The 27,526-nt window shown below is 36.1% G+C and overlaps 2 protein-coding genes across 5 annotated transcripts; one reads left to right on the top strand and one right to left on the bottom strand.

Annotated features, from left to right (window-relative positions):
• Positions 1-569: 569 nt before the first annotated feature.
• Positions 570-12,118, bottom strand: LOC114534125 (FYVE, RhoGEF and PH domain-containing protein 4-like). The gene is made up of 14 exons (XM_028555672.1): positions 12,098-12,118; positions 11,945-12,011; positions 8,788-8,966; positions 7,970-8,185; positions 6,964-7,082; positions 6,708-6,778; positions 5,210-5,341; positions 4,318-4,352; positions 3,881-3,981; positions 3,337-3,433; positions 2,867-2,955; positions 1,828-1,975; positions 1,063-1,392; positions 570-808 (listed from the first exon to the last, which is right to left on the bottom strand). Exons 2-14 carry the CDS (start codon positions 11,982-11,984, stop codon positions 716-718), a joined length of 1,650 nt encoding a protein of 549 aa, XP_028411473.1. The 5' UTR covers positions 11,985-12,011; positions 12,098-12,118; the 3' UTR covers positions 570-715.
• Positions 12,119-14,460: 2,342 nt separating this feature from the next.
• LOC114534143 (tumor protein p53-inducible protein 11-like) lies at positions 14,461-27,232 on the top strand. Of its 4 annotated transcripts, none has more exons than XM_028555695.1 (9): positions 14,461-14,578; positions 16,166-16,274; positions 23,061-23,136; positions 23,763-23,821; positions 24,400-24,448; positions 24,884-24,983; positions 25,306-25,357; positions 25,823-25,869; positions 26,388-27,232. In XM_028555695.1, the coding sequence occupies exons 2-9, from the start codon at positions 16,174-16,176 to the stop codon at positions 26,564-26,566; spliced, it is 663 nt and encodes a 220-aa protein (XP_028411496.1). In that variant the 5' UTR covers positions 14,461-14,578; positions 16,166-16,173; the 3' UTR covers positions 26,567-27,232. The 4 variants fall into 4 exon arrangements, with proteins under 4 accessions (XP_028411496.1, XP_028411494.1, XP_028411497.1 ...); XM_028555693.1 differs by lacking the exon at positions 14,461-14,578 and adding an exon at positions 15,904-15,947; XM_028555696.1 differs by lacking the exons at positions 14,461-14,578; positions 16,166-16,274 and adding an exon at positions 19,711-19,991 and having other exon boundaries at positions 26,388-27,230.
• Positions 27,233-27,526: the final 294 nt, after the last annotated feature.

Here is a 27,526-nt window from a genome sequence, read left to right as displayed (position 1 = left end):
AATAAAATTGCAATGTGTTGAATAAAATCGCTAGTATGTGAAGTGCAAATCACTTAATCAGTAACTAATCGACAATTCAGAATGATTCAATGTTATAAATGCTTAGCAACAGCTGACGTTGTGGTACGAAATTTCAGGATAATCCTGTTTTCTCCGGGTAATTTTTAACTTATCCATTGGATAGCTATCCACTCCACTATCCACGCTTCGTGCAACACGATTTTATCCAATGGATAACTATCCACTGGATAGCATATTTATCCGTTGGATAGGACTTATCCGTTGGATAAGTTATCCACCTTTCGTACAACCGGCCCCAGGTTATTACAAATTTTTAGTGAGAGACGTATTTTGTTGCATCTAAAGCCATCTATAAATCTTTTTTGCCACCATATTTGAAGCCTAAGTATAGAAATGCGGCTAAGTTTATAGAATGCAAACCAATTTTCCACGGTGCCGTTAGACTTTTGTTTAGGAATAAGGATTAAGATAATCTTATAATAGTAAATGATAGTAAATTCACAATTATGAAAATTAACCCAGAATAATTCTCTTATAAAATTGGCAACTCTTTTATTGACAGTTCAAAATACTACATGACGTTTAATGATAAAATAGATCTACATCTTTGATTCCGAGGAACAGAACATAAATAGATATTTATGAACGATTCATTGGCATATTTCTTGTATGATACAAAACGAAGTCAGTAAAGTTAAGACATTTTCTCAAAATTACTGCCGCAAGCAAATAACCATCCACCAATGCGAGCCTTCTTTCGTTTCTCGACATTACTTGACATTGAAATCTATAGAAATGGGGAAGTAGAAATGATGAATATAAGTTGGTTGCAGAGACCTTTGTACAATTATTTTGTATGCAACCCTTTTATTTGTCTTTCACTGGATGAGGCGCATTGCCATTGGAGGTTGGTGTGAGTATTCCCAAGGCAGGTGCGCCCTCTTAAAAACCCGGTATAATAGGGAATAACTGTTCATAAAATCGAGTGGGATGCCAGTTAAAATGCTGACTCTGAGCCTCAGTATCTGCTTTGCAACATACCGCGTCTGACTCGTCAAGTTTTCTTTTCATGCCTGAAACCTTATCTTTCACATCGTCGAGGTTCTCTGCACCGTGATTATGATCCTGGGTGCTTGTAACCTCGGAGGACCGACCCCGGGTTTTGTTCTCCTTTTCTTCTCCTTCAAGAGAGTCGTGTAATGATTGCACAGATGACGTCTCAGACGATGATCGAGTCGCCAACCTTGAATACTCTCCATGTTTGTCTTTTGGTGGAGTATCGATGGTTCTTTGCAACTGGCTTGGTTCTCCAGTTTCGATCAGAAGTTCTTTATTCTTGTTTGGACTAAGGCAACCAAGTGGATATGATGGCTGGAATTATGACATTGCACACGTTAAATTGTATCGTGAATGACGCATAAACTCCTGTTAGATTGGGCTATTAAATAAGGGGTATGTAAAGGTTAGATTACTTGGATAGAGTTCTAATGTTTGTGGAGGCACTGCGATTGGCTGGCTTAAGCGAATGGCAAAGCTAGAGCCAGCTAAATTGTTCACATGTTAAATAATGTGTTGATAAACTAATGGGTAAACGAAATTCCTGCTTGTTCAGATGACACAAAAAGAAAAAGACTCATGAAACCAAGGACAGGTAAGTTAAAGCTGTCCATGCACGTCTTAAAAAATATTGGATTTCTCACCATGTACCCAGAATGCAGCATTGGCCATAGGCATAGTACTCTTAACTATAGTATTTTTAACTATTACAGTATATTAAAATGTTATAGAAGCTAGTATTGTATTTACATTTTTCATGGGACTTCTAATGCTGTTACCGCTGTCCTGTTTTCGTTCGTGATTCTTTCTTGCAGGCGCTCTTCTTATTCCTCTTCTTGAGTCATTACAAGCAGCTCGTCTTGGTTCTTGTGCAGGTTGACCTGAGTTTTGAGTAGAGCTAGAAAAAAATAAATTAATAACAACAGTTGCGAGAGTGGACGCGTAGGCAGAGCAAGCCCCCCCCCACCGGTAAAATTTGGGCCCCACTTGAGAAAATGAAGTTAATCATTGTCATGCCGTTAATAATACAGAAAGTGTGTATGTGATCCTGCCGATGGAGATTGTCCAACATCAATGGCACAGAATTCGTTACAGAATGTTTTGCATAAACTTTGTCTCAGGTCACAGTTGAGGCCTGACCCCATGCACCTGGGTTTTTGCTGGCTCCTCGTTTCTCAAATCCTGGCTACGACTCTGCCCCGCATTCCCTAGCCTGGAAAGGTTGCATGCAATTTAAATTTGGGGGGACAATCTACGAAATTTAGCTAATTTATTTTGAAAAATATCTTGGTGTGCTTGGAAAGTGAGACTTTGAGTGTCATCTGAGGCTCTGTCAGTATAGAACCTTATCTCATTTTTATATGTTTTCGAGCAACTGCAACCTCGTCTCAACAGCAGATCTTGCTCTTTCCACATCCCTCATTAATATTCAAGCACACATCTGAATAGACTAAGTGCTATCACACGCTCGACACTACGTTTATTCTACTACCCACCACGTTTATGCTACTACCCACCACGTTTATGCAGCCTACTATACCCACCACGTTTATGCTAAATTGATTCATCAATAAAAAGGATTGATCCCGTAATGAGGTGAGGTATGGCTTATTGTCAATGTGACAATACATGCAAACGTTTCAAACAAAGCTGCTTCAGCTTCTACTTGGATAGCTCATGCCCTATTGACGCATGCATGAATACAAAGATTTTAATATTAAGTGATTGTGGGATATATGGATACGTTACAGCTATAATCATTAAATAATTAAAAATTAAATCCGCTTACTCGATGGTTTTTCTTATTTCATTCAGCCACGACTTTGCTTCGCCTTGCGACTTTGAAAAGAGTAACAATGATTTGTCTTGACACTCGATCTTAAGAAAAACAAAAACAGAATAAGCTTTTTAATGAAACGAGTTACACGGTTAGAATAAGACCCCAAAACATTTCTTTATTTTATGGACAGTGGTGTTTTTTAGATAAGCTGCGTCTATTTTCCGTATATGAGGGAGAATTGATATTTACAAATGGATTTAATTTGCTCGCCATGTTTCGACGGTTTTAAAAACTGCGCCGGAGAAAAAAAATCAAATGAATATAAAACGTATTTTAAATACGTTTAATTTTGATTTATACTAAATCGTGATAGTACCTACGTTATAATACTTGGTCTGTACAGTTAGTGACAGTTACCTGTTGAAATCTCATCATATAAAAATGTAAAGTCTAATATATATTTTCACAAACGGACTTACAGAAAACAATGCTCCGCCTTCATTAGCATTACCATCACCCATCACTTCGTGAACTTTGCAATGCTGCAAAGGAAATACTTGCAAACACAGAAACGGCCTGTTCAAATAACAGAAATATATTTTAAGTGAGTTCAGTTAAAATCTAATGCAGTTTATTATAATATAACATTTATGGTACGCGCGTGCTGATTGGGCGAGAAGCGTGTTTCTATAACTGTATAGAAACACAGGACTTTTCCCACCGAAATTGACAAGCGAAGTAATTATTATTTCTTGTTCTCTCAAACTCCCACGCGTGTTTCTATAACTGTATAGAAACACAGAAAATGTTTTCTACTTCTTAAATGGTAACTATAAGAGATATTTTGAAGTATTAGGTCAACTGACTCAACCTCGTACCCGAATACTCCAAAAAATTTGGAGTCACGTGGGCAGCCTTTTCCAGGGCTTTCTCCTCCCCCTACGAGAATGCCCTGGGTACGAGGTTAAGTTCACTGTAGATCCGGCAGCGTAGCTAGAGCTGTAATCCGCCACGACTACCAACCTGTTGCTTTCTTTCTCGTTATTTTTCTTTGAATAAATCAGGATATCAGAGAAAAGAAAGAACGTCCTCTCCTTGGCCGATCTCCAACCGCTCTTGCCGACCTAAAAATATTGAATACAAATACATTTAAATAACTACGTGTTGTCAACTCGACCACGAACCAGGAATGGCTAGTACTATAGTTTTGACTCATATTACTGGGCCGGTTGTATAAAACTATTCAACTACACTTTACTTATACTTAAATTCTAGTTAGCTCGGAAATACATATATGACTCTGATTGGCCATGCAATTCTGCTAAACTAGCCTTTTATACAACCCCTGAAGGCGAAATCATAATTAAACCAAAAAACGTTTCCCAGCACACTGCGGTAAAACACAAAACTGATCAAATCAAAAGTCACAATACGCTAAAATCAGCACAAATATGACAAACCTTCAAAAGCGTGCCTTCCTTTAGAAATACACGACCTAAAAAAGAAAAAGTAAACTGACGATAATAATCGTAAACAGCTTTACATGCATTCTTTTGTAAAATAGGCGTTTCTGTTAAACCAAAACTATACTTTCACAATCCATCTTATTGCTTCAATTTTGAGGGTTTTATTTTGGGAACCGGACAAAACCTGTGTAGACTAATTTGACTACAATGAATCACACAATTCCATCTCTGTTTTAAAATTTCGACCTATACATGCCGTATTAGGATTATTTACTTGACGTTACTGGACGTGCAATACTTAACAATTGGTCGTGATTGTACCCACGTTATCACGTGATTACATAGAGATTACTTCATGGTTGGCGAGTGTATAATAAAAATCGTACAAACGAGCCAACCATGAAGTAATTTGTTTATTAAATGTGTATATAGATCAATTTGACAACGACACGCTTTTAATATACAAAAACACAGCGAGCAAAAAAATCGAGACTTTATTCATGAAAACATATTTATTACCGTTCAGTTTCTTTGTAATTTTGTTCAATAGAAGTTAGATATTCTTTCCGAAAGATTTGAGAATGTGTTGAATGTAAAAATATCTTGAATATGAGAATTGTGTTTTGAATTTCACTCCTATATTTTGACGCCATCTTGAAAGAAATTGTAAACAAATTGCCGCCAAATGACATACGACAATTTTTCACGTGTGAAGAATATCGTACGTCCAATCAAAACCGTGTATGGCATTTTTTCACACGTGAAAACCAACATCGTACGTCCAATCAAATTGTATGAAATTAATTTACACAGTGAAATTATACGATTTTTATTTCATCATTCTGCTGTGCATAAATCTGTATACACATATAATAAAATCAGTTACCTGGCGCTAGTATCTTTGGCGCGCCTTCACGACTAAAACTGTTTTGAATACTCAATATTTTCTGAAAGTTCTCATGTTGACGAATATTCTCGTTGATATGAAGGGCAACCTTGCTTATTTGGTCGACAGCCTCTGCAGAAGATAAAACCCAAAGTTTAGAAGAACTGGAACGTTACCTCTGAAGGCATTGACTGAGGGATTTGGCCTAATGGAGCGATTGATTTAATGGATCGTCAGCGCACGGTGCTTAGAGATCTAAGTGTATAATAGTTAAATTAACACAACTTTTTATTTCCCAAATTACTGAGGCTCCATTTACACGATACCGGATTAGTTTTCGTATCGGATTATCTACGTTGATTCGACATACATGCAATTATTAAGATATCGGATTTGTTTTGATTAATACACGATACCGGATCAGTGAACTCTAATAAGACTGGAACGATAACTAGGCCGCCATCTTTGAAGCCATGCAGCACTGATTGCCGCCATGAAGGCAAAGAGTTGAAATTACACCACCAAAACAACGCCGGTTTTTATACACAAATCCATCTCATCTGATCATGAATAAAAGCTTAAAACAAGTATTGACACTTAGATTTTACTAAAAAAACAAGTTTTATGAACGTGAAAAGGGGCAAACCTATTTTTTTTGGGAGCTGAAGGCGTAGTTTTTTTTCGGCCCGTTCAAATTCTTTAAATATTTCAAGTACAAAGCTGGTACTTCGCCGGTTTTTACAGTAAGATGATGCGGATTACTTAGGTCTATCAAAAAAGGGTAGATTCGTTGTTTAAAGTTGAAGTGGTCAAATAAAAATTGCACTTTTCTGGCAATTTTTTGCCAAAAAATACGATTATTACGGAATTCTACGGATTCTACAGAATTCTCCGGATTCCACGGAATTTTACGGGATTCTTCTTTTGAAGGCTTGATTTGCTCGCGCGGCTCCCGCCTTAATCAGCAAATTATATTCAAATCGGCTTCATCCAATGACTAGTTTTTATTGTTGAGTTATCGTTCCAGTCTTTTTAGAGTTCACTGTACCGGATTGATTCAAAATATAAACAAAATGGTGGACAACGAAGGGCAAACAAAAAGTTAAAAAATAAATATTCTCGTGGACAGACAGTGAAATAGAACTTCTTTTGAAATCGGTAACCTTAATCCCGCCAAACATATTCTATACCAGATTAAAGCGATTACACGGAAACAGGAATGTACCGGATCATTTTTTATGTCACCTCAGATCACAGAGCGGAGATTTTCACTCCGGGGAGCTGGGCGTTTATATATAGCGCTTATATATAATGCGCTAATATACAGGGCGCTAATATGTTATACAGAAATGTACCGGATTGCTGCATCCTCGTGTAACTGCAACGCCTATCTGATATGGAAAGTAATCCGGAACACTACTAATCCGGTATCGTGTAACTGAGGCCTGAGTAATTTGAACAAAACTGTATGGTGCGTGACTGCAGGATGTATACATACCTTTCAACTTATTGAAATCTGTATGATCATCTGACGTTTTCCATAGCAAATTTTCCAGTAACATTTTGTATCTAAATACCAAAATAAAAGATTTATAACTCATAATTCAAAACCATGAAGATGATAAAATGGATGCCTTGTGTATACATGCATTAGTTTGTTAAAATTAGGAACAACTACGGTTCTGAAGGCATCTTTGAGTGAACGAAGGGAGAAGATTCAAAATTGCACTGAAATAAACTTGCATGTACTGTACCTCGGTATTCTCTGAATAGGCGTTATCAACAGTGCATTCAACTTGAGGCCTTTAGCTTCTTCCAGATTTTCTTGCTTTTCTTTAAACGCCGCAAACTTTGGACATTTCTTCTCCCATTCCTTAAACAGATAATAGTTAATTAGCTTTAAATGGTCCTGACAAAACAAGACTTGTTCGCGAGCAATACTGCATGTGTACCTGTATTTTCTCTGATATCTTAAATATCAATATTGTATTTTATTGTTTTCTGAAACAGATTTGGAAACTTTTATATATTTTAACGTATTTTCTTCCAAATTCTGTAATTTTTTGAGGCATATATTCCGTTGCTCTGACAACACACATGTACACAATTCACTGTAAGATGGCCTATTTTTTTCGTATAGTTCTCGGAAAAGCATGGTGACCCCCCTTTTTTTGTTGCACGTTTTAAAACAAATTATCGACACGCGAAATATAAAAAATTCTTTAATGTCAATCTTCTTAGGAAGACAAAAATGTCGTTTTCTCTAATCAAATATTTTTCCCATTACTGAATTTTTTTATCCAAGGTGGAATTAAATTTTAATGACGTCAGCAAAGAGAGAAGGCACACGCGTTCCGCGTGGGCGGAGTGGGAAGAATTCCGAATTCGTTAATTCGGAATGGTGAGCTGGGACAAACACACTACAAAGGCCAATTTTTGATCATTCTAATCGTCATTTTTAAAAAACCTTATCAATTATTTGAGTAATACATCGATGGAAATTCAAAGTAGATCTAAAAACTATATCGAGCCACGTACCTTAATGTCAAAATTTTGGCTTTCGGATATGGTACAGAACACAGTAAAAACAGTCCCAATTTAAAACTGGTTACCTCAGAATCATTTATTTGTTGTTATCTTACCGCATATATACATACGTACGGTATGGTTTCAACAATTGACCTAGACGAACATGCATGCAGTGATGCACGTAGCGAACTATTACTAGTTAGAAACGCAAATCTAAAACTCAAACCAAACCTTGATTGTGTTGAGAGCCTTCTCGAAGTTGTTGGCATATGTACTGTAAAGCCGCAGAAATGGGGCTAAGGCCAAGAATGCATCTCCAATACCCATGGTCTCCATATGAACTAAAAGTTCTCGATTAACATTCTGTATAGCCTCAATATTAGAGAATATCTCATTATGAATCTGATCTGGAAGGATGGACATTTCTCTCATTGGTGACAGAAACAACTATAAAAATACAAAAATAAAAAAAATGTTTGTCGTACTTTAAATGCCAACATTTTTCACAACTGGCCAGATGATCGAGAAATACCCGCCCGCTCGCTGCAAAGCTCTTTAGCCAATTAGATTGTGACGTTATCACATGGGATAAATAGGTACATATAATAGCACAGAATACGGGCCATCAGAAGGACAAGTCCACCGTTTTTTGGGTAAGTGTGATTCGTCATGATTTCGATCGTCACTCGATCAGCTGTCAGCAGGTACCATAAATAGAGGCAATCGCGCCCGGCCCCCTGCCAATATTTAATTAGTGGGCCATTTTAAACATTGAAAGGGGGGCGATTGCCTCTATTTACGGTACTGCTCAGTGACGAATCACACTTACGCAAAAACAATGGAGTAATGTCCTTCTGATAGGTATCCTAGCTGTAATAATAGCGTGCATAAGAACTCGTACCCTTGGGTGACACGTTGGGCATGTGGATTTAATAAATGGATATCAACCAATAAACTGCCACAATTCAATAACCGGCATTTATAGTTATAAAGTTAAAAAAAAATTGCATGCATGATCTAACTGCAGACACTCTTTAATTGACACTTACTGTTGTGATAAGATTTAGGTGTTCTTGATAACTTTGTTCAGTAGAAAATATCTCATCAACAATTCTTCGCCTCTTTTTGCAACTCGTCTTTGATGATTTGAGGATATTACTAAGCTCATCTGTTAAAACTTGGCCGGCCTGTGAAACTTGTAGGGATAGAAAACGTTTTGCTGTCTGGACTGTTTAGGACAAAGAGAAAAAGAGGTATATAAGTATATAATTTTTATAAATCTTTACAATTGAAACATATTATAAAATAATAAAAAATGTATATTAAAATAAAGAGAAGGTTTATTAATAAAATTATTATTCAAAGTCAGGATGATCAACAGCATTATATGGATCAAACGAAGTAGCGAATGCTAGCCAGGCAACATTTGCTGCAATTTAATGCAGGCGAAATAACTTCTAAGATGTGAGGCCATGCAGAGGTTGGGTAAAAAGGTTAATTATGAGTCAATGCTCAGAGATAATAAACTTTTGTAAATATACAGGTTATTATATAAAAACTATTTCTCTGACCACTTCACAATCTAGTTGGTAAAATTATATTAGAGAATTATATCATATATGTCACAACTACAGTACCGTTCACGGGAAAGTTAACAATCCCATGTGTAAAATGCCCACACTCAATACCAGTGGCGTAACTAGAACGATAATTGGGGGTGTGAATATTCATATATTCAGTTCTGCCCTACGGATTTCTTTTGTAATTGCAGTTGCTTACAATAGAAATTCTTCGGGCAGAACTGAATATATGAATATTCACCCCCCCCAATTATCGTTCTAGTTACGCCCCTGCTCAATACTCTATTTGACCTGGCCTTCTGGTTCTCTAGCTCCCACTGTAATTTCTATTATGTACATGCAGATCTAGATCCTAGAATCCATTCAATTTAAGTTGTCATCTAGCTTTCACCAGAATTTTGCTTGCATATATATAGCTATAAAATTTGTTCTTGGTAATAAATTTTATAAAATGAATTTGAAATGAGACTATAGCAACTTATCATGGAGCTAGTTAACACTATGCAGAAGTATATAGGGGTATGTGATCATATGTGGCAGGGCTATAAGCAAACATATACGTACAGTACCATTTTTTTGCATGAACATCCTATTGGCATGCATATATAAGAGTGTATATGCCTTTTTGTAAAATCTTACATTTTTTATATATATAGGTATATTAATTGCTTTTTTCCAGGCTGTGCTGGCTTATAGGTTGTAATTATAATTAGTTTTAATTAGGATGAGATAATACATCATTTAGGTGCTCTTTCTGCATTTTCTATTTACAAATCAAACATTTCTTGTTTGATGAACACAATACTTCTGAATATAATAAACATAAAAATAGAAACCACAATGGTCCTGGATTTTTACAAAATATGTAGAAAATCCTGAAAAACATTACTGTATGCAGTAATGTGCCATATTATAAATTCTCTTGGAAATGTATGCGATTAGAAGTTAAAAAAGCCGATAAGAGCTACAATCCTGGTCAAAACATTGACAACACTCTGTGTTAATTGACACTACAGTCAGCAGTCGCGGGATTTATTTCAAAATTCTCCACCTTTCCCCCACAAATCGATGTTGAGTGATGTGTCATAACTCATTCAAGCATTTAGCATAGATTCAACATTGATTATACAGGGGGGTGAGGGGGGGGGGGGAAACGAAACAGAAATATTAATTGCGTAAAAAAGTTTGTAGATCTGAGCCTTCAATGTAGGTATAGTGTAGCTATTTTGGACTGTAAATAATTTAAATAATGCATGCAATTTAAAAATTAATAGAAAAAAAAACATTTCAGGTTGATCAGCTGGCTATACCTGAAACATATCATTATATAAAAATGCTACCAGACAAACTCTAGTACTTATATCATCAGCTCACAGGGTGATGTGAATGCATGATTGACTGTTGCAAACAGGAAAATAACAGATGTATATGTAATTACATATATAAATTTTTCCAATCACCAAGTTGAGAAAATATCAAGTAAATCTTGATAAAATATCTATATACCTAAATATACCAGTAGTCACTGATAATTTTTAAAGGTAAATAACCACTGACAATTATTAAACATATAATATTTGACATATCAAATAAATGATTATACACCTTGTTTTATATAGTGTTATCCAAGATTTAATCAGTTTAAAAAGATTACACAATTAGGCTTTCTCACAATGATGTTTGTGGGTACTACTTTTAATTTTCTCAAATATGTTTACAAAATTATAACATTATTTAAGCAATTTTTTTAGAATCAACAGACTATTTTGAAGAATAACTCCAGCCTAAATTAAAGACAGCCGCCGTAACGAAGTCATATGCTCACAGTTTTGCTAAAAAGTACACTAAAAATGGCAGCATATTCGTCATTGTGAGAAAGGCTAATTGAAGCATATGATTTTTACACACTCACCACAACCCCTCATACCATTGGAGTTATCATATGATTGATATATACAATCAATAAAAACATTTTACCCACCATTACCTCTAGTATTTAACGACTAAATATATATACTGTAGATTCATGCACCCCCCATGCCATTGGAGTTATCATATGATTGATATATACAATCAATAAAAACATTTTACCCACCATTACCTCTAGTATTTAACGACTAAATATATATACTGTAGAGTCTGTATTTAATTAATGATCTACTAAACTGGAAATTCATCAATTTCAGGGTAAACTACAGTACATATAGTGCACATTTTTATGCAATTATAGTTTTTGAGCCTTTGAGGTTTATACAGGTAAGGTTGGAAGAGGACAATCTTTATATACACATAGTGCATGCATTTTCTCTTATAAATGAGAGCCGATTGAAGTTATTTGGCAGAATCCTGACTATAAACAGCAGTGTTTGTTAGGCTAATTAATTAAAATCGAAATCGACTTGAGAGAATAAGCAAGAAAGCTAAATACGCAGAAACCATATTCTTGAACTCCCAGCCTGTTTTTAATCCAATTCTTTGTACTTAAAAAACAGTATATTCACATGATTTACATCGAATTGTTGGATCATATTGGACATTCTATAGCATCATACATATATGAGTCTGAGACTCTGTCAGAGGCGGAGCATTTTTGAAATAAACACTGATCAACAAATGTAAAACTTACATTTTGGCCTTAGTGGACTGCCAAATGAATGTCGAGACATTTCCTTTGATTTCTCTTTGTCTTGAATCTTGACAATAGGAGTAAAAATATGGTTAAAAACAAGTTCTTTTCAAAGTTTTTGGTAAAATTCCAATTTTGAAATTTGAACTTTACCAGTTGCTGAGTATTCGACAAATTAGCCAATCACATGCCAGGTGGAGCAGTTGATATTTGCGTACAGCGGAAAACATGGTCTGTTGCAGTACTTGATTTAGGAGGGAATTTTTTAAAAACTCGCGTAAAATGATTCCCTTCGTTTTCTTCAGAATTTTCAGTAAAGCATTTTTTTTGCAATATTCAAACTGTAGATCTATAACTAACAGTTAACGCCTTTTTAAGGAGGGTTATATATATATATATATATATATATATATATATATATATATATATATAATTATATATATATTATATATATACTTCTATTACATCTACAGTTTTATTTCGCAGTGCAGTATTTTGGCCGTCCCTGTAAACAAGGGGCGCAGGGCGTCTGCAAACTTGGGATCCGGGGCAAATTGCAACTTCGGCCCCACTCTGGCCGCCCTGATAACCCGTTCAGTTGCCAAGCCATAAAGTATGTTTTGGCGTTTTCCGACGATGAACAACGAGGGGCTGCATATAGCACACCATTCGAAATTCGCTTACCCGGGTGTAGAAACACCACAAAACTTAGCAAGCCAAACATATCATATCCGGGTTATGAGGTTGATTTGACCTGAAAGGAAAACTTTTTTATACACACGTTTACACTGCAATCACGGAAATAATATACGTAGACTTTTCGTTGGACACGTTACATGACCACAGTAATTGTTAAAGATGTTGATTTAACGGTCAATAGCTGTTCCCCCTTTCCCTCTCACGCACAATGTTGATTGAAAAGACATCCCAATGTAATATCACGCACCTACCTACATTGTTCAAGGGGGGAAGGGGGTTATTTAATTTTATTATGTAATAGAGAAGTCTACGAATTAATTTCCATGATTACAGCCCAACCTCATGACTCCTCGACCACCGGATCGTTGCTCGAATCCATCGTAGTTTAGCCTTACTCATAGTGCTCAATATAATTATATATGTTATATGAAATTAATTAATCGAATGGTAATCCAGTTGAATATATAGTTCCTTAAAGTGACCCCAAAAAATGTTTGGTCTGTGGCTAGACGACCATCATTTTAGCTTCAAGTTGACTTTAATGGCAAAAATTTATCGCTATATTCACATAGAGTTCCCCTGAGCTTTAATGAATAGCACTAACATACAAGCAAAAGCGTTAGTCTGGATACACAAAGTTGACACTATGTTTACAGATTCAATATGTGCATGTACGAATTATGAATTTGAAATATCTGAACTGCAATAGCAACTGCAGTGGCCGTTTCGACTGTAAAGAACATGAACTGCGAAACAATTAAAAGGGAGGGTGGTGGTGGTTGAGGAAGTGGTCGCGTTTAGGCCCGCCAATTGTTCCAGGACAAAAAAAATAACTTACGATTCTGTGAGGTAGGAAAAATGGCATTATATTTGGTCCTGCCCCCCCCCCCCCTTCGTTCTAGATAATAATGTTAACGTGAAGATGAATAATATATGTTACATATATATTCTCCTTTTTAAATATTTTAGTATTGACCTACTAGTATATTTTACCGTTTCAAATCATATACATAATTGCATCACGCTTTTTAATCGTGACGTCATAACTGAATGCTATGTCGTTTTGATATTTTTGTGTGGCATTTGCCTCGCTTTCGTGTTTTGCGTTTGCTTCGCCTGTCCGCGGATTTCGTGTCGCGTCCTAATTTCACGTGCTTTCCCGCCTTTCCGTATTTTGTTGTTGTTTAGGAGTTAGGACCAGGCAATTGGTCTTTCGTATTTACCTGTTCATTAGGAAGTTGTAGGAATTGTATAGATTATTTTGATTTTGAAGTGTTTGAGACATCAGTGAGGATTCTTATCAAAGCATCTATCTTGCAGTGTTTTAACGATGAGGAATCCGATCACCGAACGCACTTGCTATAATCTTTGATGACTTCTAGTTTAATTTGTATTCTACGTTGTTAGGGCGAGATTGACATTACCTTAATATTTGAACAAATATATTGAACGTGACTGACTTCATTAAAACACTGGCAAAATTTATGCCGGCTTTTTTTAAAGTTTTCATAATCTAAGACGACCCGGCTTCTTGCAAAAGGGAGAATAAACGGGACAAAGGACCAATAATATAATTCCGAGAATTTGTTATTGGTTACAAAAGTCCTCTTTTTGAATCTGTATAATATAATATTAATATTCTCCTGCACGGGACAGCTCTTTATGCAAATATGTTGCAGAAACCCTATATACATATGTTTCAACTGTTGTTTTGAAATATGAATGTAAATGAACATCTGTGTGGCACTTGATATCAAAACGGTTGGAAAGTGCCGGGCATATACACTATACACGCGTTCACTGAACCATTTGAGCAACGGCGGTGAAGCCTGAGTATATAGAAAGGTTTGCCTATATTTCCTGAAACTCCTGTTAGGAAACCCAATTCTGCAGTCGGTTAATTTCGCTTGTCGAAAAATCCATCACAAAAAAAAGGTAAGTGCGTCTTTCACTCATATAAGAGTCATGCAGCTGAGCCGCCTCAGACGGGCAATAATTTTTAACTGGCTCATTTATTATATGTATAACACAGAACGCTTTGTGTAAAATAAATATAAAATTTCATTTGTTTTCGTCGTCTTCAGTTGCAGAAATCGAAACAAATGCAGAAGCGACAATAGACGTTCCTTTAGCCTTAAAATATAGCCGATTTAATGCTGTCGCTCGAATTTTCATTAAAATTAAGAGAATATAATTTATATTGCTTATTCGAAAACAAGCATTAGGTTGACAGTCGCATCAGCAAGCATCGCAAACATCGAGATGACATTCGCATCATCTCTGTAACCGTTCGATTATCTCGTTGATCGCTTAACGAAAAGGACCTATACTGCTGCATCAGTTAGGCAGAAAAATTGGGTTTTCAATGAAACTGAAAATAATTGCAGCTTATTGCAGTTATTAATATGTGTAATGATCAACGCCACACGACAAGTAATCTACAGAAGCAATCATTTTTTGAAAGCAAACACGTTCTCCAGCTTTCATTATTAACACAATTATTCATCATTATTTATTCTAGCAAAATCTCTCGTGCGTACCGGAAATAGATTGGTTTAGGAAATAGATTGGTTTCATTATTTGGTTTTATTAGTTCCATTCACACTTAGTTGACGTCTTACCCAAATTCATACAATTCCAAATTTCTCCTCCAAAAAAAACCTGGACCATATAAAATAGGGTTCGTATACATGCAGCTTGGGTACTCCTTGATTTTTAAATTAATCCCATACGAATCCGCAATTTCTTAGCTATTCGTAGACTATTAAGCATCGGTGCCTTCAAAATGACGATGGAATTAAATATCCTGAATATACAAGGTTGCCAAATGCATTTGCACAAAAAGAATAAGTGCGACAACCGTATACAAGCTTGAGCCGATTGTTTGCATGTCATGTCGTTGAAACCAGTCGGTTTTTGTTTTACTCCCCAGAAAATTCTCAACAGTAGGACGTCGGTTGGGCTAGGCGGACTCTATTGAGCCTGGAACGATAAGTATCCGTTACCTCATGCAGAGGATGATGCAGAGGGTTTCTCGTCATTTTTGAAGTCAATTTGAACTCGAACTGGCACTTGTGCCCAATTCAACTTCTAATTGATTTTGAATATGGCGACAGATGTATCGTCCAAGTTCACGCAGCGTTCACTGGCTGGAACAATCGATTCCAGGTTATTTTTCGCCTTTGTCAATATTTCCAGCCGCAAAATGCCTTAGGCTATACAAGTTCTTTTCCAGTCATATATGTTTGCATATGGGGCGTCACAGGAAGTGAAGAGGTTTCCTGGTGACGTCGCGTGACGCGAGGTGAGAGTCGTTTGACGACAAAGTTGCAAAATAATTGTCGTTCTTACGTGTAAAAAGCTCTTCAACTCAACGAAATCCAGTTTAAATACCATGCATTTTTTAAGAATGATTTTCGCTTCGCGCTCACAAAGCAAAAAAATGCGCGAAATCCAGCCGCGAAAAAACGGGAATTTGATTAGTTTAAACTTAGTCCTAAGATTTACCATATTATCTTATAGGAAGAAAAATGGCAAATTCGGATCAAGATATACACGCCAGACGAAATTCTTGGAAAGATCGACTGTATCGAAATTTGATTCATAACTCATATGAAGAATTTACCAGGAAGTAAGTAGGTTGATAGTAAACCAAAAACTTGAAAGTAAAAGGCTTTCCGGCCTGCACAGACGCTTTGAATCATGAGGAATCCTATACGGATGAAACATGCAGACTGTTGTCCATAATTTTATTGTACAATCTGCAGACATGCGTGCATGCTTCGGCGTACAACGCCTCACCGCACGTTTTCTCTTACCAACCGCGCGTGGTTGACGACGGGGCCATATATCTACGTGTTAGAAATGCGCAAAGCGTAGTAGGGCCAGAGTGGCTGAAACGACCTTAAGGAAAGTGAGCTTTTCCATTATAGCGAAGTAGCACCTAGCTTTGGCAGAATGCGCAACAACACTGAAGTGAGTCAGCACAATCTGCAGACATATGTCCATGTTTCCGCGTTCGACCTACGCCTTCGGCGTGCGCAGCTTGGTAAATCATACCCCATTTAGTATATACGGTGTTAAATTTATAGATAATCAGTGGGTATGGAGTCAGATTATAGAATAACCAATAGATATTAGGGAGCTATAGTCGTGTGATCAGGACTTAAATAACTGTGTATTTGAAAATATTATTGCACAAGAGTTTCATCTAGTAGCGTACAGGAGACGATAATTGGGGGGGGGGGGGCACATATTCATATATTCATATTGTGAACGATTAATTTCTTTTCAGATCCATTGTCTTTACAGGTCTGTTAACATGAATATATGAATATGTGCCCCCTCCCAATTATCGTCTCCCGTACGCCACTGGGGTATCATCAATTGCATGATTTGATACTTGAGCTGGCGTATGATACTTTTGACTGTCTGAGTGATGACAGAGTTAAAAATATCACCTTAAAGAATCTTACTAGGAGATTTTTCATTAATTGAAAACGAACAACAGGAATAAATTTTCATAAATATCAATTCGTTAATTAAATTAAGGTTTTAATATCAGAAATGAATAATTATTTTTTCCAGCCGCAATAAATAGAATAGGTACGCGATGCGTACTACAGGCCGTAGAAATTCTCTTATACTTAATACATTCTGTGCCGAGTAAAAACATTTTTTATACCTATAATCTACGTAACACAATGTCACAACATGTCAGCTTGCAGGCATGCGCGTCTCTTCATGACCTCTTTCATGTTCCAATACCGACAATAAACTATAAAATTACATGTGTACATGTGATCCCTTGGGGCTACTAACGTACTACAATTACCATATCTGTTTGCATTCCGTAATGCTATGAAATTTAGTTTACTGCAAGCGGTCATACGGGACTCGATCATACCCGTCTTATTTTGTCCTGTATAGTCACGCTAAAGAACGGTTTTGCAAGGCTTTACATTGCTGCGTTAACTCACATTGCATACCCACAATATTGTCCAGTGCATGTATATATCTAATTCTGCAACTAATTGGTTATTTCCAACTCTTAAGAGGGCCCCCTATACCCATCCATCGATCCATGTCACAAAGGCCAAGTCGCCTATCCGGCGTGTTGTACAATGACGCCTGTTCATGTTTTTAATATTTTTCGATTTTTACCGAATAAATTGTGGGCCAGTATAAGGGCACATTTATTCAGGGCACCAAGATTATTCAGAGCGTGAATTGAATTTCGAAACAGCTTAAAGTGCGCAATTTATGATTATTCAAATCGATGTTTCTAACTGTTCGCACATACTTGAGAAAAAGAAACATTGAGATCTTCAGGATCTTCTCAGCAATAAATGATTCATCCATTCACGCTTTTTAGTGATTATTTATACCCAGGTGCTTTCGTTACAAAATAATCGGATTTCGCTTGTGGGAAACCCGGTTGAGGTTTGAATACTCTTGAATTCCATGCAGTTTTTTGAACGAGCAAGGTTTGCGCCTTAAAAGCCAGGGGCCAGTTGTTCAAAGCTGGGTTAGCCCTGAACCCTGCGTTAAATTTTAATCCACTGTTTTGGTTTAAAATGCTGTGGCCGACTAACAGTCTCGATAGTCCTATGAGCATACCGGCTTCGCTAGTCTAACTTCTTATTTGTACTACTACATCATAAAACCAACAGCTTCATTTAGTCATCCATATTCCTTAGATTTTTCTTAGAGAAAAACTACACGTAAACAATAATAATGCATACTATAACAGTCGCGTAAGAATTTCCGAATCAAAACAATTTTTTCCGAATCATTCCTTATAAGTATATATCTAATTGACAAGGCGCAATAAATTATAAGTAATTAGGCATTTGCTCATCAGGCATACATGGTTCGAATATCACATCTCTGTATCGCTGAATTGATTAATAATGGAATGTTCTAGTGCAGCATTTGAAATATTGTCACACAGTGTGAACAGAACTGTTTTGCGATTACTCCGTTATTTCCTCAAAATCTGAGGGTTAACCAGCCCCTATTTTCCCACTAGCGTTACAGCCATGCTTGTGTTTCAAACAAGATCTCTGTAAGAGTAAACTCGATCGCTATCAGTCATTATCTCCTTATGCGAGACGGATGCGTGGGTGACTCGCGCGATGTACACGCGAAGATCGGACGACATACTTGGGACAATGAAGTCCTAATGATTATAGCTACTCTTGAGGATTATTGGGAATTAAGGTTGTGTGATTTTTTTTTAACAAAATATCTGATCAAGCATAATCGCGTTTGATCGCAAATGCCCATATACGTGTGTAACTGATACAGAAAGGAGACAAATATTTAATGAATAAAAAAAGTTAACTTTGTTTGTCTATGTTTTATGCATCTCCTTAAGACAAGAAGCTGCAGTATAGTGTCACTTAGGAAAAAAAAATCTGCAGCAAAGCAGTGTAGAGTTTGTCGACCAGAATGGAGAATTTTTAATGACTTTTAATTACATTTTGTCTTATGGCTAAAAACAGAAGTTTTACTGGTAACTAGAATGATTCCGGAACTGATGCTGTTTTGAAAATCCTGTCTCGGAGTTGTCCCGAAACGATTTTTCAGGGGGAATTAGGGCCTTTCTGCAGACTGTTCACCGAAACATGCCTGTTTCGTCGTCTCAAAGGTGTTTTGTCTGGAACTGTGGAATAACATATCTCCCGACTGATCAAAACTGATAGATTTTCTTTTGTAAACAATGATTCGTTCCAGTTTTCCCCATCGTACACCCCATATGATAACCTGAAGATTACTGATGAAGATCTCTAACTTTTGACGTTTTATTATAATTCATGAGATCGTCACTTGATGTTGTTTTGGTAGCATGCTAACTGATGAAAACAATATTTATGCATATATTAAGACAATCTCTTCTTTCATGGATATTGCTGGTTTAATAAGAATTCTTTAGTTTCAATTATCATGTAAAATATTTATGCAAAGATGCAAAGTAGACTGGATATGAAATCAGATGATGTTTTATCATCTTCAGCTAATAGAGCTTAGCGACCAATAGGAAGCAATTGCATGCTAAAATTAAGTGTCAAATCTCGAGACTTGAATGGCATCAGTGGATTTCACTCACAACCGACATGCCATGGCGATAGCAAACAGTGGCTTTCATTATAAAATTGAAACATAGTAATAGTGAACGATAGTAACTCTGATTCATACGTGTTTACACATTCGTACATGATATAAAGAGACTGTATATGCTTGTAGCTCGCGGTAGACTGTCTTCACACTTGCGGTGGCGAGTATATAAAATCTTCAGCTATAATTAATACGAATATACCATGAGTTCACGAATGGGCTTTCACAAGTAAGTTGGTTTACTTTCATATAATCAATATATAATTTATATATATACACAAACCTTCAGCGCGAACAAACCTTAATAAGATAGCATCTGGTTTTTAAAGCGAAGTCCTCAGACTGATATTCATAAATAAAGTACGGCGAGATCGATGCTATTATTGCTATAAACGCCAGCATTTTTCTCACAGTATTGAATCAGTAAACATATCGGTATTTGTGTTGTGTAGATACTAAAATATAGTCTCTGTCTCATTGCACAGGAGTGTATATCTGAGTGTTATATATTCTAAAAAAATCAGTATCATATACTTCGGCAGATCAAATGCCGTATAATTAATTACACTGCCCATGGGATTGGGCAAGAAATATGATAACATTCGTCGAGTGTTGCACAACGTAATTGTACATATGTAAACTAGATTAATCCTGTCTGTATAAAACATCACCTTTCGACTAACATGCATGCAAATGAGTCGTATACAGGCACGATATTCGTCTGAAACTACACTGTCTATGTTAACAACTTTCACATACTTTAAGGCCGGTAGATATATCAAATTTCATATCGTACGCTATTCTCCATCAATATTTTGTTGCTCTGTGCGAGTCTCGTCTAGTCAAATGGCCTTGGATACCGAAATTGCCATATCGATTTAGCATGCGAAGACACATACGATGCGTGTAATTTTTGCGACACCCGCCCACACAACATTGATTAAACGACAATGAAATATGTTTACTTTTGAACGCCTAAAAGTGCTCTCTATCAAAACACGAAAGCTTTGAACAAATTTGGAGTTCATGCTGACCGCACTCGAGTTTGAAAACAAACACTTCCTGCGTTGCAAGGTAGTACTGAATAACAACCTCATATATAAGGTAGCCAGAAATCTTTGTTGTCATGGATGGAAAACAGAGTTTGATGTCAGATAACACATCTGAGCTATCGGCCGAAAAGTCCCATTCGGTCAATCATCTAGGAATACCCTCTAGTTACAACAGAGGTGTAAGAAAGTAAGTTGATATTTTTCGAATATTATTTTGCTCTTTTGACCTGTGTTTACATATCGCCTTTCGGACAAACTAAATGCCCTCAATTTTCATCATTTTTGTTGCCTGAAATTGCAAGAATAGTCTATCTTTAACTTGATGTTTGGGAACATTTGTTTACTATGCGACATAATGAAAATGTCGCGTGAATATAAAGTTACGGTGTTGAGGTTTCTGCCTGTATATATGCCTTTTATGGTTGGTGCAAATTTTTGAAACCATTGTGTGATATTGACGTCTTTATGCTGTATGTATGTCAGTTTAACTGCAGTGTATCTCTGTATGTAGCACAGTGGGACATGTTCGTGACAATTCATAGCCCTGGGAGCCATGAAATTACGTTTGGGTGTTCGAATACCGAATTCTCGTCATGCTTAACTGCACATTTATTACTCTTTTGCGTTCTTGAAAGTTCTTTACTCTAACATCAGAAATTCGTACTATAATATCAAATTTGAGATCGGTATCTCGAAGGAAATTTTGTGATTAGCAGGGAAAGCATCTGTAATTATCGTATCAGTATTAAATATAGTCATAATATACGACATTGTCCTCTGCAGGTGTTTCAATATTGCCGTCACAAGGAACGCTGGGATAGATTAATTATATGTAACCATTGTTGTAGACGTCCCATAGGAAAGTAAAAGACAATTATATATTAGGCTATTAGTATATTAGGCTATTAGTTTAAGACTGTACATTGGAAACTTTTCCCTTGAACAAAATATTGCTCGCATACGCTAGAACGTAATGCTTATTCAATATGACGTTGCATAATGCTAATTTCAGGTCAACGGCTGAATATATAGTTTGCACTTTACTTCATGTCTTCATAAGATTATTTATGCATGCAACGCTTACGAAAAACACTACTAAACACCGCATTTAAAATAAGACAAAATATCAATTTGACTAAATATGTCCTGAAAATTCTTCTTGTTGACGTTTTGACTAACAACAGTCATGACGAAATACATAAACGAAAACAGAAAGTTGGAATTTAAATCACAGGCACAGGAATGACAATAGTCAGATGAAACAATACAAAGATATTTTATACTCTTTAGATACCAGGCCAGGGCCAGTTGTTCAACGGCTGAACATAGTTTACTTCATGATCATAAGATTATGCATGCCAGAAAATTCTTCTGGTCAGTGTAGTTTCCTTAAGGTTTTCACTAACAAATTTTGAACAGCTATGACGAAATACGTAAACGAAAACAGAAAGTTGGAATTTAATCCACAGGAATGCTAATAGTCAGATGAAACAATAGAGAGAATACGGTGATAATTGTATACTTTTTATAGATACCGATGCAGCTACCCAAAGTGCGTATACCTCGAGGAATGCGGAGAAATACGCTTATTCAGTCATTTTGCGAATGCCTTTCTGACGTTCAGAAGCAATAATTTATGTTTTTGGCAAAGTTTAATGATAATCACATACCCGCTACTATATACATATATAATCTGTTGTTTATCTTACATCTCCACTCAAAATGTTGACATAACAAGAACGCTCATAACCGACGGTATTTGAAATTGTATACAATTAATGTCCCTATACTCGAGCCTTATTATACTCAGCGGTTTTCAAATATTTGGTTTATCAAAAAACTGCAAACTCTTTTGAAATAAGATATTTTCATAATTCAGCACTGATTGATCCTATAAAAGTGCGTAAAACAATGCCTGGTGATGTCGAAGACTCGACGTTCGTCCTGCGAGAATTTGTGTGGCTATTCACACGACAAGGAAGAAAAACGTATTTTCAAATTCCAGATTTGCACTTAAGAGTTTGCATGCTGTTGTTTTTTAAACATCCAGCAATAATTACTAGTTCAGAAATTGAACGGTTAGAATGCAACCGTGTGAAAATCCAGTGCTTGGAAATCAGTTATCTCACTTACTCTTATAATGAGTTGAAATAGATGGCTCTCTAAAAAAACATTGTATAATTGGTTCACCTTGACGAATAATTGAAAAATATTTTGAACTTTCCTAACCATTTTTTTTTATCTAGACGAAGTTTTGATGATGCACAGAGTCGTCTGAAATCACGAAAAATTCTTGGCTTGGGTGGAAAAGAATCATCCAAGGTTTACAGGATCTATGATATTGTTTTATATCACTCCATTTCAATGCATTCAAAAGTATTCTGTTATTCACATAATAGTCTGTGTGTTGGTGAATGTGCTCAATGGCATTTTCGCTAGAAATTTCCACAAATTAATCCAACTTTTTAAACGTCAAGTGTGAAGTGATAGGCCAGCATACATTTCAGTATAGGCTACTTCATCTAAATAATATCGTTTTTAAAAATTTTTTCAATGTGAAGACAACCCAGGTGGAAGCTAGCCAGATTTTAATCGTTCACCTTTTTACCGTTAAAGAGAGGGATGAAATAGGATAGGCTTGTGTGTTTGGATGGTTTGATCCAAACACGCGGGAATGTCGTGAGAGTTAAGAAAAGCGCGCGACACAAGCTAAATGCGAGGGATTTTGGGAGCTTTTTTTAACTCTCGCAACATTCCCGGGTGTTTCGAGCAGGCCATCCAAACTTGAGAAACGATTATGTAATTGTTTTATAAAATAACAACCACCACAACAACAACAACAACAAGTTTCCGTGTTACAATAAGATGTTTATTGAAAAGGGGATAATTTTTTTTTTATTTATCTCAGTCCAAAGAAAAGATAACGATGCTGTGCTTTATTTCTTTAGGTACTTCAAGTATTAGGAAATTGTGAGCACTTAGAAACAAAGTTGCCAATTGGATTGAGGTAATAAAATTATATCTTGTATTGATTTGTGATCACTGATCGGACGAAACACTGGATAGACAACTATGCCAACTATAAGATTAATCATTGAACTTTGGAGAGCAGCTAAACTGAATTCAAACTTGAAATGTTGAAATATTGAACTTTCCGGGACCATGAACCGAGTAAATTACTACCTTATGAGCGTCCACCAGCAAGCGCCCTTTAGATCAATATAACAACCGCCTCAAGCATTTATCGCCCAAATCTTGTTCAGGACGCTCTCGATTAGAATGGCTTATTAAATAACGCACGTGGGGCAGATGTATCACCGTTGATATATTCCGTATAAGAAAACGTCCCTCCCCTTCTTGTAAAGATAAAGCCTTATCAGCGAACTAAGTTGCTTTAAATATGTACAAATACTCTAGACATAGGAGCATTTATTTTTTTCTAAATGTGGTATAAATGTGAAAATATGCACAGAGCTTTTTTTCATCTGTGACACTAGAGCCCAAAACGTGCCAGCTCCTGCCCCCCCCCCCAACATCTTGTACGTACAGTTTTTATGATAATGAATATATGAATTGCACTTTTAGCCTATGGCTCACTTTCTCTTCGCTAATGTTTCTTGCAATGGCCCTTCTGGTGAGTGCTTTTATCTGTTGCATGCATTCATTCTGCAGAATGCAGATGCTTCAAAGAATATCAACACATTGTAGAAGTGGCAAAGGATTACTTGTTGAGTGTTGAAGTTTCAAATGGATTAAGAATTATTTGCTGAAAAATCGACTCTCGATTATATTGGAAACTTAATTGAATGTTGCCTTGACCTAAACCTCTGCACATGTACATAGACAGGCGCCTTAGCTTGCAAAATCTTCTTAAAATTTGATTCTTTCGTGATAAAGGCCGGATTGGTCGATTTAATATGAGCAAAGAAGGCCGCTAAAATGTTTTTTCGAAAAGTTATACGTTATCTCCTACATTAGTAATGTTATTGTGACGATTTCTTTCATTACTCTTTTTATCGGATTGCTGAATAACAAATCCTGACGTGTGAATATTTTTGTTTGATTTCAGTGCATCCTGTTATTTAAACCATTTTCATATTTACTGGGTGTTGATCATTCTCCCCGCATAAATGTGATGGAAGTCAGACTGTTGGGAGCTACATTCGCTGGTAATTATTGAATATAGATCAGTAAACATTCCCCCCCCCCCTATTAGGCAGTCTAGCTACGGCCCTGTTCACGCCCCTTTCAACTGCGACTTGCAATGCAAATTAGTTTTATGTGAAATTCGGTCGGCTCTTTGAGCTTCATTTATCTATGCAAATTGTGCTCAAAATTAATTCGTGTTACAAGGTCTGAACAGATGTTGGAACTTTAGATAACTGATAGCAGTTCTGCAACAGCATATAAAAACCTCTACAGATTGGTTGTTAATGCCGAAGTTCAATATATTCAGTGCAATTACAATTAATGTTTTTTATATATCTTTAGGTTTATCTGGTCTGACTTGGTTGACAAATGCAACTTCTTACTTTGTGCTAAGGTAATATTCTGAGACGTGTGGGTGATAAAAAGGCACATATAGGGATATTTGTCATAAAATTTTAATATTTTGGGAAGGCAGAACGAGTCAAAACAATTCTGCTCATGACGTCATGTGTTGATTTGACAGGCGTAGTTTCGTAGATTGTGTAACTTTTCCTCGACAGAATGCTCAGTATAGTTATGTGTCTAATATCCTTCATAATGGATACAACAGTCTCGTATATAAAAATAGTTTATTTATCAATAATCCCAATCTAACCAAACCATAATTTATCATCTTGAGAAATTCAAATTACAAGTTTGAACGAAGTGGTTTGAATGACGGCGCTCAATACAAGCCTAGTCTGGCATAAACCCCTTAAAGTTTAATTAGTCTGGTTTAAACGAAGTTTTCATTCCGCACCTCATACATGATACTTCACTCATATAATATTTTGTAGTAGTATAGTATTTTTTTTTCTAGGAATGTTCTATTAACACATTTGGTTTACTTTGGAATTGCAGCTTTTGGTATGGAGAGGTTTTTCTGTCCATTTTAACTTTCAGAAAATTTTGATAATTAAGTTGTGAGCTGCAGGGTGTTTAAACCTCAACAGACCTTTACGCAGGATACATTCAATTTAATCATTTTTGCTTCTTATGCTGTATATATGAAAGCGAAGTTATTTAGTTTGCCAATCATACCTTTCTTCAGTTTATAAGCAAGACATGATCAAAATGAAAATGAAAATAATTGAAAATGAAATTGAAATGAAAATTAGTGATCGAAATCAAATTTACCTGATTGATGATAAAACGAAGCAAATTCATTAAAAGCTTTGATGAGTGTATGCGCCAATATATGTATGTATTTGTCAAAAAAAGAAAGTCGTATATACCAAATTGCCGTAAACGTTGCCAGTATGAAAGGCGTTGTTATGTTTTGAATTACCCTGAATCACTAAACTACATGCTGGATCTTACGAACATATTAACTGCATGTATGTCGTAAGCTTTTTAACAACCCATTGTTTATTCTTTCTCTTTAGTATTCACCCGCGAACTTTACGTAGAGTACAACAAATACATCGCCTTGTCGTTGATCTTCCACGTCGCCATTTTTTTCGTGACACTTGCTTACGTCATCATGTTACAACGAGTGAATCAACCAGTTCCTGACAAACCGGTCAGTTTTGCTGACTCAGATGATGGCGAAGCATTTAATTGAGAACTTACAGAGCAAATGGAATGGTTGTAAATTTTCTTTCATCATGCGTTCGCAAGGTGGATAGAATAATTGGGAACTTGACCGCCGTCTAAATGATTTCGATATTACTAGGATATGTATATGTATATTTGTAATGGTACGGTCAGCCATATCTCATACCTTTTGTTTGAAAAAAAAACAAGTGACTTTCGAGAGACTAAGAAGATTGCAAGGATTTGATACATATTAAGAAAGAGGAGGTAGCCATGATCTCATGGTTCCAGAATATCCCAAATTTTTAGAATACTTAGAAAGCTTGTGTATTTGTTTTTGTTGCCCCGTTTAATGGGTGGCAAGTGAGAGGGACGGGGGGGGGGCTAGCATGCCAAACAATATCTATTATTGTAGCTAATTACATCACAGATACTTATATTGTAGCAAATTACACCACAGATAATCATGCCCATTTCAAACTTCACACCTAAAGCAATCCCGAAAGGCCTAAACGTCCCTTTTCGAGAATACCAAACTATATCATTTTAAATAATTACATGACAGATACTTATTAAGAATTAAAAAACAAAGTCAATAGTCAGAATCTAGAGCAAATTATGTAACAAATTGAACCAGAAGAATATAACGATGGAGGGTTTGTATCTATACTTTGAAAAAAAAGATTAGTATATGAAGAATCATGCGTGTGCTGTCGTGTACATATGTTTAAAAAATATATTAAAAAGCACTGGTCTTTTAATTTCCTCTTCCAAGAAGAAGATATAAAGCCTGGTGCTGCTATAAATCGCCCCTTTTTTTCCGTGCAATTTCGTCATTGATACAAACTAGAAAAACTGAGCAGGAAGCCTTTGTTACCCATACAATTAAGGCTGCGTCACTCAGATTTTGTTTATTTTCACCTTTTTGCTAGGCGTATTAAAAGCCACACAAAAATTTAGAAATGAATAAGAGATCTTGAAATTTTGA

The sequence above is a fragment of the Dendronephthya gigantea genome, unplaced genomic scaffold, assembly GCF_004324835.1.
Source record: "Dendronephthya gigantea isolate DGI-Jeju-01 unplaced genomic scaffold, DenGig_1.0 000097F, whole genome shotgun sequence".
Classification (NCBI taxonomy): Eukaryota; Metazoa; Cnidaria; class Anthozoa; order Malacalcyonacea; family Nephtheidae; genus Dendronephthya; species Dendronephthya gigantea.
The sequence above is the reverse complement of the archived record's forward strand: the minus strand, read 5'-3'. Positions and strand labels throughout refer to the sequence as shown.

Excerpts from the sequence above, each read along its gene's own strand:
- LOC114534143 (XM_028555692.1), top strand. The coding sequence starts at position 20,889 with ATGGATGGAAAACAGAGTTTGATGTCAGATAACACATCTGAGCTATCG. Across the intron at positions 23,822-24,399 it reads AAGTTGCCAATTGGATTGAG|CCTATGGCTCACTTTCTCTT; the intron begins GTAATAAAATTA and ends TTGCACTTTTAG. Across the intron at positions 25,358-25,822 it reads ACTTCTTACTTTGTGCTAAG|GAATGTTCTATTAACACATT; the intron begins GTAATATTCTGA and ends TTTTTTTTCTAG.
- LOC114534125 (XM_028555672.1), bottom strand. The coding sequence starts at position 11,984 with ATGTCTCGACATTCATTTGGCAGTCCACTAAGGCCAAAAT. Across the intron at positions 8,967-11,944 it reads CAGTCCACTAAGGCCAAAAT|TCCAGACAGCAAAACGTTTT; the intron begins GTAAGTTTTACA and ends TGTCCTAAACAG. Across the intron at positions 8,186-8,787 it reads ACCTAAATCTTATCACAACA|TTGTTTCTGTCACCAATGAG; the intron begins GTAAGTGTCAAT and ends GTATTTTTATAG.